Here is a 16,955-nt window from a genome sequence, read left to right on the forward strand (position 1 = left end):
AGCTTTGTTACAAATGGAAGACAAAATCCTGCAGGAAGAGGCACTGCACCAGATGGAGAACATGCTGCTTAAGTCTTGAACTAGAGCACACAAACTCCCCTAACACATTCCCAGCCTCTTCCCATCTCGCTGCTGCAACATGTTACATTTGGCAGGGTTCCCATATCTTCCTCTGGGTTTTACCTCCAGGGCTTGTGATGGCTCCCACCTTTCTGATCTCCTGGGAGGGGAAAAGAGTCTGAACACTTGGAGTGGGAAGGCAGGTGTGGAGGGCAAGGCACGCATGAGTGGAGTAGGATCCCGAAGTTCAATGGCTTGTCCTAATGGGATGGTTCTTTTCTTCTGATTGCTTGGTGACTTGCCAAAAATGGTGTCCTAGAAATGTGCTAATAAATAAACCAGCATGGCAAGTGTATGAGTGTTAGCCCAAGTGGCTGCTTTTCCCCCTTTTTCTGTTCCTGGGGCTCAGGCAATCTTTCTTTAAATAAGCAAAATCCAACTTCAAGCCTTTGTGAAGAGGGTTCATGGAGTGATCCAGATGCTGCCAGGAGGTGGATGTTGCAGATGGATGTTATGCTGCCTCACCCAGTCCACTGCTTCCTTGTGAATCAGGGCTGAAAGCAGCAGTGGCTTTTATTCCACGCTATCTGGCTCTTGTCTGTCCATGTATGATAGCCACAAACACAGATTTCTTATGTTCTCTTCAATGTGATGTCAATACTTGTGACCACACGTTGGGTTTTTTTACTTTAAATGAATGTGAGAAGTGTTCTTGATTTGTTTTGTCATGTTTCTCCTTCCCTATCCTCCAAATTATTCTGCTGCCTTAAAGAGCAACTTAAAAACGACTTATCCTAAAATGTTATCATTTGAATAACACTTGATTCTGTGTTTTAGGGTGTGAGTTGTATTGGAAGGGAATATATTCTCATGGCCACCTCGTTCAAGAGGCCTGTAAAACAGGTTTGACTTGAAGTGACCATTTGAACTTCACAAAGTAATTTAATCACACTGCAAAACTTGTTTCTTTTAATTAAAAATGCATACATCATCTACTTCCCTGATCCCTGATATTCCAGCTTGTTCTTTCTTGTCTCTTTTAGGGGATGTTTTGTTTGTTCTTAAACCCTGGATATGCTGGGTCAGTGAACTGTTACTCCAGGAAGCAGAGCTGAGTGGACAAGCTGAGAAGACATCATTCTAATGGCAAGTGGGAACGCAACACTTACCCCAAAGCCTCTCATCTAGGGAAGCATGCATATCCAAGACAGCAACATTTGGGGCTCTTTAAACCACTGACTGTGACCTGATCCAACTTTCTCAGTACCTGCTGAAGAAGACTTTTCTTCTGTACCTTTAAAGCAGTCTACAAGACTATCCTCTCCAGCAGGATTTCATTTCTTCCTGGACACTCTACCCTGCACACACAAGATGATTGACCTAAGCTTCCTAACAGAGGAGGAACAAGAGGCAATAATGAAGGTGTTGCAACGGGATGCAGAGCTTAAAAGAGCTGAAGAAGAGAGAGTCAGGTAAGGGATCCAACACCCTTGGCTGTCTTGGGAAGACTTATATAGCTCGCACACCAAGTTACTTGGAGCATAGTAGATAAAACCAGTTGCTGCTGATGGCCCCATATTGCACTGTTTATGTGGTTTGGAGATTTTTACTCTGGACTAGATTTAGCACAGACTCCGGGTGAAATGCCTCTAACACACAAATGACTCATTGCTGGCCAAAAAGCCAAGTGTTGATTTGGATTCCTACAATTCCCTCAGGCCAAGCACAGCTAGTGCACATCTAGCTTGATATGAACCTGGATTGGGTTCCTCAGAACAGCATTCAGTTTGCATGTACCAAAACCTCTGTGAACTGAATTAATGGGTATTAAGTGGGGAGACTTGATTCAAAAAAAGTATCCCAAACAAAGTCAGTATGGATGCAGTCAGCAGTATGTCTGAATGATGAAGTTACACCTCACATACATGAAGTGTTGCACCTGCAGTCCAGAGGAGGTACCAGCACTGTGCTCTTTACAAAGAGATGTCTTTGCAATTGTGGTTGAAGCAGAAAATTGCTCTCAGTTTTCTTTGTGGTGTCACAGATGGAGCAATGTGGGGTTATTCTAGAGTGTTTCTGTGCTGGGAGGTTTTCCTAGAGCTACTATTAGGGTAATTGCCATGAACAGAAATGCATGCATGGAAAGCAGCATTGCCCAAATGGCTTTGAGAAAGCCAGTTTACGCAGCTATAAATAGCAGTCAAGTAGTGGTTTCAGCTAATAGAGATAGGTACCTGCTCAAGAATGAGCACTGTAATAGCCAGCTTCTTTTTTTTTTGTGAAGGAAAGTATCCATTACAGGTTCCACAAAATGACAAGTGGCCAGATAATGAAAAATGGAGCCTTAGATGATGAAAGGTCGAAGTGCTGTAACACAAACTGATAGTGGAGGTCTCTGCTTGGGCAGAATTTCACAGAATCACAGAATGGTATGGGTTGGAAAGTGCCTTAAGATCATTTAGTTCCAGTCCCCTGCCATGAGCAGGGACACGCTGCACTAGACCATGTTGCCTAAGGCTCTGTCCAACCTGGCCTTGAGCCCTGCCAGGGATGGAGCATTTACCACTTCTTTGGGCAACATGTTCCAGTGCCTCACCACCCTTACAGTAAAGAAATTATTCCTTATATCTAGCCTGAACTTCCCCTGTTAAGCTTAAACCCACCATCCGTTGTCCTATTGCTACAATCCCTAGTGAAGAGTCCCTCTCCAGTATCCTCATAGGCCCCGTTCAGATACTGGAAGCTGCTCTGAGTTCTCCACACAGCTTCTCCTCTTCAGGTTAAAAAGCCCCAATTTCCTCAGCCTGTTTTCATACGGGAGGTGCTCCAGCCCCGATCATCCTCGTGGCCTCCTTTGAACTTGCTCCAACAGCTCTGTGTCCTTACGTTGAGGACATAAGAACTGTATACTGTGCTCCAAGTGGGGTCTCGTGTTCAGAATAGAGGGGCAGGATCAAATTTTCTCTCGCTGATTCAATAATCTCCAGGATTCTTCCTTGTGAAGACCTGTATTTCCTATTTAAATGTTTTGAAATTATTTCAGCCATGATCACCTGTGATGCTTCACTACTGAGAAATATGTCTTCTGTGTAGACATTCCCATACCCTGGAAATAAGCAGCAGCCTGCCACTTGCCGCAAGAGCAGCCTTCATTTGCTGAATAGCTTCTGCAGCCTTGAGGTGGTTTGGTCAGTGTGTATTCATCATGTTGTTATTACTCTTGCTTCTCCTGGTTAACAGTGCTTCTCCTCTCAAGGTTATTTGCTTCTCTGAAGGCTGAAGGTAAAATTATTACAGGCAACACTCACCACAGTTCTTTTTCCCAGCTATCTTAATGCAACCTGAGGAGATATTTTCACCGTGTAGTTTTGTCTCCTGCTTCAGAAAGCAGAAAAGTGACTTTGCTGTAACAGAGCGGGTGTTTTCTTTAGGTAGAAGAACACTGACTTTAGTCTTGTAATGATAAATCAGTGCCAGGTCTGAGAGTGCTCAGGGCAAGTAATTGTAGATGTGAGTTTGAAAACAGTATGTGGGGAAAGGAACCCTTCCTGGAACAGATTAAATCAAAAAGCCACTCTCAGTAGTGGTCTGAAAGGGCTGCTGACAAGTATTCTTGTCTGTGTAACTTCTCTTTGGTCTCTTGTAATTGTAGTTCAAGAGGGTGTGGTGGAAAATGCAAGGGACTGCAGGTTGTCACAGCCTGTAATCACCATGTTTCTTCCTACAACAAAACGTCTCTTCTGGCTTCTTAATATTATAACTTCTGAGGAGCTGGAAGTTTACGTATGAAACTGATGTTTCTGCATAGATGTGGCACATGGAGCTTGCTTTTTATGTGTTAAAACACTGCATAAATTATATCTCCAGCCAAGGAGATGCAGCATTTTAGTTTGAATTCTACAGCCTTGCACACCTGGAAGATTCCAAGATCTGGGTTTGAATGTCATCACACAAACATCACACCCTGACAAAGTGCTGTTTGTATGTGTATATAATGGAAGCCTTTTAATGAGATCGTTTTCCCTCTAGAAGGAATTCTGAGGTTTGGAGGGTGTTCACAGCAACCTGTGCCATGCTCCTGGAGTGTGGACAAACCAGTAACATGACAAAATCCTCTTTGAGCAACTTCCTAGTGGAATTTTACACCACCTGATGGAGTTTCCTCTCTGAAAATGGCTCCTAATATTGCTTACCTCTAGCAAGACTGCTGGTTAGACTGGCCCACGCAGCCTCCTTGGGCACTCTGCTTTAATCCCTGGATTGTTCAGCACTAGACTAGAAGCTGGTTTTCAGCATATTCAGCTGTGAGGGTGCTGAGGTGCTGGCACAGGGTGCCCAGGGAAGCTGTGGCTGCCACGTCCCTCAAGGCCAGGTTCAGTGGGGCTTGGATCAACCTGCTCTAGTGGAAGGTGTCCCTGCCTATGGCTGGGGTTGGAACTGGATGAACTTTAAGGTCCCTTCCAACCCAAACCATTCTGTAATATTGTTCACTTTGTTGTTGTCCTCATTCCTGTCCAGCAACCTCTGCTATACCCTGCTTCAGCTGGGATTTGGGTATTGAACACAAGTGGGCTAAGCACACAACCGAATTCCCTGGCAGTATCTTCAGCATAGCCCCTAACTCTTTATACAGTGACATAGTTCAGACTAACACAGTCTGAGGCTCTTTCTAGAAAGACTAACAGAAATATACCTATCTTGTGAAGCTCTGGAGCGTGATTGCATGTCTCTCCTGTGGTGGAGTGGGTGGCCCCTGGCACCAGGGTGTCTGAGGCACAAAGCTGTTGTGGTCGCCTTTGTGACAGAGCTCTCTGGGCCCTTCCCAGCAGAATCTGGCAGTGCTGCTCTGGGCTATGCTGAGGATTGTTTGCTCCTTGTGTAAACTGAGGAGGTCAATGATAGGGGAGAATATGGAGTTGTTTATGTGGTGGGTGGTGACTGCTGTGTGCCAAACCCCTTAATACATACATTGGTGTGGCACTGCAAAGATGTTGCTCAGGGTGGGATATATCTAAGGTATTGGGGTGAGATGAATTGTGGCACTGGGGGAGCCAGACTTACAGCTGTAGTGTATTCTGAATGTTATTTGAACCTGCCAAAGGGGAGACTGAGATGAGCTCTTAGGCAGAAGTTCTTCCCTGTGGGGGTACTGAGGCACTGGCACAGGGTGCCCAGAGAAGCTGTGGCTGCCCCATCCCTGGCAGTGTTCAAGGCCGGGTTGGACACAGGGGTTTGGAGCAACCCACTATAGTGGAAGGTGTCCCTGCCCATGGCAGGGGTTGGAATTGGATGAGCTTAATGTCCTCTTCAGCCCAAACCATTCTGTGGTTCTGTGATCTGTAGATTAATAAACTGCACAACCTTATTTTGTTGTTTTTTTCCATGAGCTGCTGTCTTCCTTTGTAACTTGTGTTCAGAGAAGGATTTTTTGTGTAACCTATGTAAAATATGGCATTGTCTTTCCAGTGCCCTTTTGGGACTTGTGTGTAAAAACAGTGCTGTATGAACATCCTAAAGAGGCACCTTCTGAGGTGGTCGTACCAGGGACTTCAGGCATACTCCTTAGTAGGTATAAAGGTCAGTGTCTACATGAGGATGCGTGCTTGGAGACTGCCTTCAGCCAGACCTGAGACAAGCTGTAAGCTGTAAGCTTTTCTCATGCCTGTGCTTGACTCACTTCTTTCTAGCTGGGAAGATGTGCTGAAGGAGGCAATGCTACATCATCACATCTTGAACATCCTTTGGTACTACCCCAGAGGGAGGATAAGCTGATGCTTGTCTGCTGCCTGTGCTTTCCTTCCTTCCTTTGCTTGGCTTCATGTGGTGGTTGCATGAGATGAAGCAGCTCAGAGGCATTTCCCATTGCCAAAGACAGACAAGATCCAGCACATCAATTCAGCAACAGCCTTTTTCAAATATATGAAACTTGGTCTGTGTTTATTTCCTTTTTTAGCTTTAGCAGCTTAAAAATGGGTGAGGATAAAGGATATCTGAGAGATCTGGCAGTAATAAAAGTATCAAGTGGCATTTACTCACTGATTTCTCAGATATGTAAATACCTAAATACACCCAGAGGAGAATGTTCCTCTTTGGGCTGTAAGGAACACCTGGTCAGGTGGAAAAGGCTAAGCTCATGTTTTTGGGATTAATTCCTCCCTATGGATATTGTTTAGCACCGAATCTGACTTTCTAGGAAAGAATTTTATCCTCTAGCAAAATGTGCATGCTGTTGTTTCTCCTTTTTAACAAAGACAACTGATATAAGACTGACTGTGGGTTTGGTGGGGAGGTTTGTTGTTGCTCTCCAGAGATGTACTAAAAAAAACCCTATAACAAACCAAACCCACTCTGTTCTGAGCAAAGTCCTTTTGTGCCCAAGCCTCCATTTGTAACTGGACAAACAAAAACCTAAGGGGGTATATATCCTCCAGAAAGCTTTTCTGCATCCTGTGTGGTTTCTGCCAGGTTCATCAGACCAATGTAGCAGGAACTGCACTGGTCTATGAACAGTGAACAGCTGCCTTATGAAAAGCCAGTAGGAAAAACAGGACTGTTCTCATCTTAACCTGGTGAGGTTAAGGAAGAGACCCTACATACTGGTCTTGATAACACTGGACTATACTGATGTCCTGGTTTTGGCTGGGATGAAGTCAAGAAAATTAACCATAACCAGGACAACCGGAAACTGATACCTTTTCTTCGCAGTATTGACTGCTAACTTGTCTACTAGTAGCAGATAGATTATTTGACTGGATGATGCTTGTTTGGAACAGCCAGCAGAGCAGGGTGAATGGAGTTTATTTTGATGGTAGAAGAGTGTGTTTAAGGGAAAAAGAGGATACTAATATGGCTTTTTAACTTCTGACTGTTGCCTCAGTAAGAATAGATTTCCTGTCTTGAAGTGGTACCCTGTGATTTAACCCACTATCAGATTCTCCAGAGGTGGGAGAAACAACCCTGTTAATGCACATGTAGGTTTTCTGTTTGCCTGCAGAATGTCAGACACTTGCTTTGTGTGCCCATTCCATGTAATCCTGAGAGTACTTAATGCCCTGGGGGGTGAAAGTTTTGTCATCTTGCCATCAAGTGTTTCACCAAGGCATAGGTTAGATATAAGGTTTTCAGGTTAGATACAAGGAGGAAATTCTTCCCTGTCAGGGTGGTGAGGCACTAGAATAGGTTGTCCAGGCAAGCTGTGGCTACCCCATCCCTGGTAGTGTTCAAGGCCAGGTTGGACAGGGCTTGGAGCAACCTGCTGTAGCAGAAGGTGTCCCTGCCCATGGCAGGGGGTTGGAACAGGATGAGCTTTAAGGTCCCTCCAACCCAAACCATTCTATGACTCTACAGTCAGAAAATCATATTAAGTAAAGGGTGAGCTCAGACATACTTTTAAAGAGGATTTGGAGTGAATTCCTTCTAACTGACCTTCATTTTCTTAAGTTTAATGTTTCTATAGAAGAAACAAGCACTACCTTTTTATAACCTTAAGGTGTTTCACTCTGAAAACTGCAACCTGGGTTAAGTGGCATTATAAGAGACCACTGAGGAACTCAGAATACATGCTTACAACATATGTAAAGCCATTATTACATATTCTCCTAATTGCAAACCTGCCAGCTGATCCTGCAATCTGAATTTTAATTTGGATACCCAGTAGTTCTTTGGTACCAAGAGGAAAACAAGGTAATGGCAACATGGTTTGCCTTTCTGTTGACTGAGAACCTGGTGTAGAATCAGCTCCTGGCTTCTAACCCTGTTGTGGTGTGCTGGGAGGCACATGTAACATTGGAAATCCCTGGCTGCAGCCTCATTTCTCAACAGTTCCTTTGAAGATAAATCACAGCCTAATGCCTAGCAGTGAAACAGACCCACACAGTACCAGCAGTTTGGTATTGCCAGTAGGGCCTGCTCATAGCACAGCTTGAGGATTCAAGCAGCACTCTAAAACTTCTAGTCTCTAACCTCAGTTTTGCAACAAGTCGATGATGACCTGGTGCACACAGGCTGCTTGAAAGGTCCTTGCCAAGACCTAGAACTAACTGTCTGAGGATGAAAATATGCTGCTTTATTTGTGGCAAGGCAATGCCTGGGAAAAGCTTTAATATTGCTCTTAGTTCCTCAAAAGATGGAACAAAGGCTAAATACTTCTCCTTTAGATGAGGAAGCCAAGCCAGCAAAGGTCAAGTGCTATGAAAGTGAGAAGGCAAAAGTAGTTTGCAAGTTATGAGCTTCTGTCACTTCCTACCATACAAACCCTGTAATCTAGACAGGTCACTTGTAAAGGAATTACTGTAGATGGAGAGAAGGTTTGTACCTTTGTTAGCAGCACAGTTACCTCCCAAAGTCTATAAGGCCTGTTGAGCTGGTGAGGTTAAGGTACAGTTAGCTCCATAAACAGGGGTGGGAGCAAGGTGCCTGACGTTTGCTTCCATCCAGCTACATTGGCCATGGGTGATGTTTAATGAGTCCAGAGCCATGACAAATCCTCTGTCTCTGGCCTGCTTATGTTAGTCAAAGTTCTGAGATCCCCACAAGCAGATATATAGGCTGACACACCTGAGAGTCCCATCCACTTCTACAGTGATCTATTGGTGTGAGCTGACTTGTACAGCTCTCCTACCGCACCCTAGTTTCAGTGGTTGAATAGAGGGGAAAGGAGTGAGCAGTGTCTGGGGTAAATGACTGGGGTGAGAGCACTGAATACCTGTCCTGTGACTCAGTGCCATCCCTCCAGAGCACCTCCCTCGGCATGTGTTGTCACACTGCCCTGCGGCACTAGCTGGGGTCAGAGCTCTGCTTGCCCTGCAGGCTGTGCAAACAGCTGAAGAGCCCATCCCCAGCCCTAAGGAACGTCTGTTCTGAGAAGACAAATAACACAGGGGAAAGAAGGTGAAAGGGAGAAGCAATCATCTGTGTAAAAATCGCTTACATTCCACTATTCCTGCTGGCTGTGTTCATAAACTGCCTGAACAACAAGGAGTTGGCTCATACCTGAGTAATGTGTTTGCTTGAGGACAGAGAGAAGCTACTGCTCTGTTCCTGCTCCAACTTGGAAGACCTGCAGCATATGAGAAGTATGTATTTTGGCTCTTAGAGTTATAAGCAAGAGGAAGGGCCAGATCTTAAATGGCCCAGTCATGCTACGGACTGTTTAATCTTGGCATTAGAAATGCCAGTGGTGACCTCAACTTCTTGCAGCCTCAACTGTGTGTAGTTGATTGAAGACAGGGAAGTTCTTTAAACACCCAGGAGGGACAGACTGTTGACAGTACTGCCAAAAAGACATTCAGGTATTCAAATGCTAATAGAGCTGATACATTCAAATAAGCCTCTTCACTTCTGGATGAAGGAGAAGTTGAGTGATAGGTGAGAATGGTCTTAGTATGTGGTTGGGACTGTCCCAGTGCCCTTTCTCTGCTTTGAATGGTTGTGTGTACTTGACAGTCAAATCTTCAACCTACAATAAACACTGTCATCAGAGCTACTTGGTTGCACTGGAAGTTCCTTCTCCTAATCTCATGGACAAGATAAAACTGGCATGAACCTCCTTAGGGTTGGACTAGATGACCTTTGAAGGTCCCTTCAAACTCAAACAATTCTATGATTGGCCATCAGGCCTGTAGAAAATAGCAGCATCCCACAGCAATATGGACAATGTTTGGTCTCAAAGTCTCAAGTTAATTTGGTTTGTTCTGGTTTCTCCCCTGAGCTCTGTTATTAGCTTATTTGCTGCAGGAAAGGACATAGAGAAGGCAGATGAAACCTGACTTGACTTTTTCATCAAGTACTCTCCAAAGCCGTCTAGTAACTTTCCTGGTGTCCAGGTTGGTCTCCAGGACATGTATGAGCACATGCCTTATGATTATATTCCTAATGAGGAAAGACAGCAAGCTCTCAAATGGCAAACAAAGCCTCCTCAAAGAATGTTTCATAGAAGCAGAGTGACCATACAGCCTGAAAGCAAATTATTAAAGATGTGCTTCACAGTATTTAAAATTGCTGCAGTTTATGTGGTGGATCCACTTTTTTACAAGGCCTGTTAGGGATAGGACAAGGGGAATGGCTTTAACCTGCCAGAAGGGAGATTGGGATGGGCTCTTAGGCAGAAGCTCTTCCCTGTGAGGGTGCTGAGGTGCTGGCACAGGGTGCCCAGAGAAGCTGTGGCTGCCCCATCCCTGGCAGTGTTCAAGGCCAGGTTGGACACAGGGGCTTGGAGCAAGCTGCTCTAGTGGAAGGTGTCCCTGCCCGTGCATGGGGTAGAACTGGATGAGCTTTAAGGTCCCTTCCAACACAAACCAGTCTCGGATTTGTAGATGAATAAACTGCACAACCTTAGTTTGTTGTTTCTTCCATGAGTTGCTGTCTTCCTTTGTAACTTGTGATTGTACAAGGACCTTTGTATAACCTATGGAAAAAATGGAACCATCTTTCCAGTACATTTTTGGGATGTATTTATAAAGCAGTGCCACATGAAGAGCCTAAAGAGGCACCTTCTGAGCCCTAAACCAGCCACAGACTTAATTTTGACAGAGACTTCTAAACCTGCCCTGCTAGCTTATCTCAACTTTATCCTTAACAATCTGGCCTTTGAAGGGAAAACTCAAGATCTGCAGTTATTGGAGACTCCTTCAGAGCTTTCTCTGCTTGAGAATTTATCATGGCAAAACATAAATATATTTTTCTAAGAGCTGTTTCAGCTGAAGCTCTAAGGGTAACAGGGCTGAAGCTTCTGTTTTCAGCTCATTGTCATCCTTCATAATTAACTAAGGAACTAACAGGTCACAAGATAGAAATAGTGCACTGAGAAAAACCCCAAACCAGCCAACCAAATCCCTAAACTCACAACCTGCTTCCCCAAAGCCCCCAAAATCTGACTTTGATCCTGTTAACACATGTAAGTAGATTGTGTGTCTCACTTATTCCTTTTTCCCCTCCTCAGGCGTTTACCAGAGAAAGTCAAGGACGATGTTCAGCTCAAGAACATGAGCGGGCAGTGGTTTTACGAAGCCAAGTCCAAGAGGCACAGAGATAAAATGCATGGAGCAGATATTATCAGAGCTTCCATGCGCCGGAAGCCTGCACATCCTGGTAAGCATTTGCTTTACATTTCATTATGAAAAGGCTGATTTTTGCTTTGCTAACTTCAGACTCTTTTGTCAGTGAAATACAAGAATATTGGTATCCATAACCAGAAAATGATGCAAAAAAAGAGATTTCCCATGAGTTTACAGTGTAAGCTTTCTTCTCCCCATTAAAGAGAGGATTCTGTGTGATGACTGCTGACAGGAGGGACTGGCTTGTGTTTCTGTGTAGGACTAAAAGCTCTTCGCACTCCTGATGCCTTCTTACTTCCATTCTTGAGGCTCTCTGAGCTGTCTTGGAACATGCAAGTAATCAGGGATTGAGGAAATTGCTTTTTATCTATAAATTTCCAAGATTTTAGGTGTTGCTTGAGAGCTCTGAAGTTCAGTGGTTTGTACCATGAGCTAGAGGTTGTAACTACTGCAATCCATGCTGGAGTTCTGGCAGACAGACCTGGTTTGTAAATACACCCACCATCTCCTACATCATGGTGGGTGCCCCCAAATGATCTGTTAGAAGTGTTTGTTAAAGCCAGTTGTGTTCATGTACCAGATAAGTTGCAGACATTAACTTAATAGAACAAATAGGTAGTACTGTACTGTGTGTAAATTGAGATATTGATGAGCTTTGGGCTCACTTGATAATAAATACTATATTCTGAAGCTCTTCTTTTAAGAAAATCAGAGTGTGGGAAGATAATGCATTGTGTGTAACATCAGAAATAAATACAGTGTATCATTTGGAGAGAAACAAACCAAAAGAGAACACAGAAGCTGCTCTGCTAGAGCAGACCAAAAGCTCATGGCCCCAGCACCCAGCTCTGAGTGCTTGGCAGCACGCATGTGCTCCAAGGCCAGAACCAGCCTGCAAACACTTTCACCTCAGACTGTTTTGATGTAGAGGAGGTATTCCTGGGTTATTTTCCCCCATTAATATCTTTAAGAAGTTCTTTAAAGCCATGCCTCTAACATTCACCGTGTCCTGTCTGAGGCATTTTGAAATGAATGTTTTCCGTGTAAGAAGTGACTGAACTGATCACCATTATCGTTGGGAAGCCAACTGAACAGTTGATCTCTATTCATAAAAACATATATAATGCAACATACAGGATTATGTAGGCTTCTATTAGAAGTCTCTCAACATCTGACTTTCTAATCTAGGGAGTCCTGCTCCATTTTGTCATTATTTGGACAGAATATTTCTTCTGTTTCTTAGAGAAACTGACACTCATCCCTCTTTATCTCATAGTTTTACTAAATCCTTTTGGCTTACAAGGGCAAAACTGTTCTTATTTTCTTGTACTGATAGTTAAAGTTCTATTAAGGGATTCTGCTGTGTGCTCTTGAAGCAACCAAGTACTTCTGTCAATGCCGTGTATACATTACAGCGTATTGTATACCTTTATCTTTCTATACGTTTTGTAACCACAACTTAGCCTTGTTTTCTTGTGTCTAATCCTGAAATGTTACACCTTCTCAGATCCTATTTCCCAGAGATGAGGGATAATGGCAGTTTAGTCAGTTTGAGGTTACAGTGTGATGGTTTTGGCTTTTTAAGTTGACAAGAAAAGGCCTGAAACAGAAAAGACTTGAAAAAAATCAAAGGTTAGTGTGGTGTGTTTGTGGGTTTGGCTGGTTTTCAACTTGCAGGCTATGAAAATCAGCTGTAAAATTGTAGCGAAATTTTACAGTGATTTATAGTTTAAAAGAGAGTACTTAAAGCCATATTATGTTAAAGGGGGGTAATTACTCCCCAGTCTTGTTACTTGAACAAAAGGGCATACTGGTACATTCAGAACTATGTGCGATTGATTGCTTTCAATGACTCATTAGATGTCAAGATATTTTTGCTTGCAGTTACGAATAGCGATAGTGAAAACAAAAACCTTGCTTAGTTTTGCACACTGAGGAATCCTTAGTGTGGGGTACATGGTAGATTTAGATTAGATATAAGAAAGAAGTTCTTCCCTGTGAGGGCGGTGAGGTGCTGCACAGGGTGCCCAGAGGAGCTGTGGCTGCCCCATCTCTGACAGTGTTCAAGGCCAGGTTGGACGGGACTTGGAGTAACCTGGTATAGTGGAAGGTGTCCCTGCTCATGATAGGGGGCTGGAACTGGGTGAGCTTTAAGGTCCCTTCCAACCAAACCTATCTGGGATTCTATGATTTCTAGTAACATTAATACTTGTATTTGATGATTCAAACAATCCTGTATGAACATAGGGGAGACAACAATATTCTTGCTTCATGTTTTAGCTGAAGTGAGTCAGAGCAAATCAAACAAAGTGAAGAACAGCTGGGTGAGCAATGTTAACAAAGAAGTCTTTGTGCCACCAGAGCTACATGGTATTGTGGAACACCAAGAAGAAGAGGAACAACTGAAATCCAATTCAAGGTAAGTTGTCTGTTTAATCACACTTAATATGTGTGATCAGGACCGGTGAAACTTGTAAGCTGTAAATTCCATCCAAAATACTGTACTTGCCTCTTACTTCAAAAGTCATCAAACATTTCCTCATTATTGCCCAAGGAATCGGTGCATGTGAAAGGTTGATAAACCAGAGTCATGCATTTAGTTGTTCTGTATCCAAATGCAGAACAACCTTAGCTTACCTCTCTGAGGGAGAAGTTGTTAGTGGTGTGTAGAATGCTCCCACACATGTTCTCATGTCACAAGTTCGCCTGGCTCCCAGAAGCAAGACTATGAGTTTCTAGTTACAATGGTTGGCCACGATCAGTCCTTCACAGTTAGTAACTGGGGCACAATAACCCCTGCATCCTTTCAGTCAGCCACTTAATAAGACCAGACTGTTGATTCGGCCTGAATTTGAAGCTTGGAACATACAAAGAATAAGACTGAGAAATGACTCTAGAATTTTCCAAGGTTTTTGGAGTGCACAGTTTAATAATCTGAGACTTTTTAAGGAAACCAAATGTATTTCAGATGGAGAGAACCAGAATCTTTTGGATTCTTGTGGAAAATAAGTCAGATTATGCCAAGAAAAATAAATGCCTTTCTGGAAGTGAGAGGCTTCCATTCGGAGTAAGGGAAGACAGTCAGTTTGGCTATGCCTGGGCTGTAGTTGTTACAGGAATGCTGGATCATAGTTTGCGAACTACAGAGGATTTGGTATTAAATCACTCTATCTCAAGCTTGTAAACACCCCAAACAGCTTAATTTTGCTTTAAAATACCCTGAGTTGGTCTTTGACAGATGTGTTCTCTTTAAAATACCTATGTGTAGTATTGCATTGGCCTGTGTGAAGTTTTCAAAAAGTCTGCATTTGAAATGGAGAGTGCTGATCTCTTAGCTAGGGCAAAGCAGGTAGAAATTAGATGCCTTTAAATGGCCAGATTCATCAACTCCAGGAGACAAGAAGCAGGGTGTAACACAACTACTACTGTTTGTGCTTTCAGAGAGTAGAGAGGTAAGAGCCAGAATTACTCCTTAGGATGACTGGTTTAATTCTGGTTGTGCTGTCGATGTGCTCTGTTCAGCTTTCACTTTCTTGTCTGACATCTGAAGCCCTTCTCTCTACTCATCTGTTTTCTCTTTGCAGCAAGGCTTGTCTCCTCCTTTGCCCTTGCACAGAATCTAATAGCAGTTGAATCTTTCACTTTCATGGTCTGCAAATGGGGCACCCACGTTCACAGTGAATGGCACCAAAGGTTGGTGTAAGTCTTAACAACTCTGGCTTGCATTGCTGGTCCTACTTGTCCTTTACATATCATTGTTGGTGAACTCCAAGGGGTATTTTTGTCTTAAATACATCTGAAATCGTGCTGAAAAAGTTCAGATAAACTGCTTTGTTACAGACTTCCTGAAAATCAAGTTGTACAATGAGGATGATAAATGCTGCTTATCACAAGAAAGAGCTTAACTTCCCCCTCAAGTCAGCTGACAATGCTGACAGTTGTTACTGAATGTAGGTTTTTCTACATGTAGCTTTTACTTGCAGGAGTTATTATGGAGTTATGTCTTTTTAGGCACAGCACAAGACATGCTGCTGTTTAATATATCTTTTAGAATATTTTGCATGTCATCCTGTACACCAGGAAAACATGATGATTCTTTAAAAGGACAGCCTTAGAATGTTATTCTTCTGTTAGAGCACCACAAATAATATGTGATTGATAGAGTTATACAAGAAATCTGGAGAGGGACTTTTTACAAGGGTGTGTAGGAATAGGATGGGGGGTGGGAGAGGGATAGCTTTAAAGTGACAGAGGGGAGATTTAAGTTAGGTATTAGGAAGAAGTTCTTCCTGCTTCATTTCTGGCAGTGTTCAAGACCAGGTTGGACAGGGCTTGGAGCAGCCTGCTCTAGTGAAAGGTGTCCCTGCCCGTGGCAGGGGGCTGGAACTGGATGAGCTTTAAAGGTCCCTTCCAACACAAACCATTCTGTGATTCTATGAACAAATTACTCAGACTTTATATTCCAGACCCTATTCTTAAAACTAATTCTTACTAAATATGAAGAAAGCTCCGTTCTGGTAGATGTGTTTGTAAACTGCAGAGGGTCACAACCAGCCCTTAGCCAGTTCATCTGATACTGAGTCAGGTGCTGCTTTATGAGGTGGGACAGAAATCAGCCCACAACTATATTCTTAAAATTGGCTTCATCCCCACCCCCAAATATCTAAATTCAGAAATGAAGCTGTAAGCATTTAATTTTATCTTTCTCTTCGGCTTTGTATCACTGTGGTTCTTCTCTTGCATGCCAGAGCCTTTACAGGCTTTGAAGGTGTAACCTTGCACAGAAAGAGTTTCACAGGGTGACTCAATCAGTCAATATTACCTCTGTTCCCTGATACCATCTGTCTATATGCTCAAAAGAGGTAATATTAAAGGGGGTTTATCTTTCCACTTGAGATTTGGAGGTTGCTTTCTTCCCTAGGCTAGAGAATACTCTTAGCCTGCATTGAACAGGTCACAAGTGTTCTGCAAGGTGGAAACTTGCACAAAAGCCCTAATCTTGCACAAAAGCCCTAATCCTTAAAACGTCATGTAACTTTACTGCAACAGGGGTGCTGGGATACTTAGATAAGGCCATTTTTGTTTTGTTTTCTTAGTGGGAGGCCATTTGTAAGTAGACTGACTTGACAATGCCTGCAATTCTGTATCTCCTTTCTCCATCTTTGCCCCTACCTTTACCTTGTTACTTCTTTGTTCCTGTCCAGTGGTGTCCAGTCTGTGTGGAGTTGGGCCTCCACTGAGGTTCTCAGCACTTTAGTTTGCTGAATTGCAATGCAGGAATTCTTTAATCTGGGTGTATTTATCAGTTTGGCTTCACAGTTTCATAGATTAGCTTTGTGAATGCAGCATATCAAGGAACTGTTTGTTCAGTTTTTCCATTGTATGGTTTGATATTTTCAGAGCCTTTGTTATGAAACTTAGTTATAGGATCCTGGGTGTGTGTTTTTTCTCTATTTTGTTTTCTTTAGAGCAGGGTTTTGGCATGTAATGCCAAATTATCAGCTCTCCAATTATTCCATGGTAAGTCTGAAGTAGCACTGCAATAAAACACTGTGGGATTCTGTGTGTGTTCCATGAGAGTTAATTACCTCCCCACCTGACCAAAGAATGTCTTACAGGTTTCTTGCAGCCCAGGGTACATATCAGTGTTTTCCTTGTCTAAAATGAGTGAAGGGTTGAAGTATTTGTAACCTGGACTTTAACATAATATTGTTTGTCCTGTTGGGTAATTGATGCTGGAGATTGAGATACAAAGTGCAGGAGCACACAGGTGCTCTTAAAAACAAAACCACAAATTCAAGTGCTTTATTAAAGCAAGAGCACAAGCTGCAGTTCAGCAGA

The 16,955-nt window shown here is 43.2% G+C and overlaps 1 protein-coding gene across 8 annotated transcripts in view; it reads left to right on the top strand.

Moving 5' to 3' along the window:
* Positions 1 to 16,955, top strand: part of SYTL2 (synaptotagmin like 2) — a 53,294-nt gene that overhangs the window by 11,934 nt on the left and 24,405 nt on the right. For all 8 annotated transcript variants that reach the window (XM_061343676.1, XM_061343677.1, XM_061343672.1 and 5 more), the window contains exons 2-4: positions 1,104 to 1,532; positions 11,000 to 11,148; positions 13,395 to 13,533. In XM_061343676.1, coding sequence (XP_061199660.1) covers positions 1,432 to 1,532; positions 11,000 to 11,148; positions 13,395 to 13,533 — 389 coding nt within the window. In that variant the 5' untranslated portion in view covers positions 1,104 to 1,431. The remainder of the gene's footprint in view (positions 1 to 1,103; positions 1,533 to 10,999; positions 11,149 to 13,394; positions 13,534 to 16,955) is intronic.

This window comes from Neopsephotus bourkii, unplaced genomic scaffold (assembly GCF_033783945.1).
Source record: "Neopsephotus bourkii isolate Nb327-2 ecotype Australia unplaced genomic scaffold, CSIRO-AGI_Nbou_v1 NB_1825, whole genome shotgun sequence".
In the NCBI taxonomy this organism is placed as follows: domain Eukaryota; kingdom Metazoa; phylum Chordata; class Aves; order Psittaciformes; family Psittacidae; genus Neopsephotus; species Neopsephotus bourkii.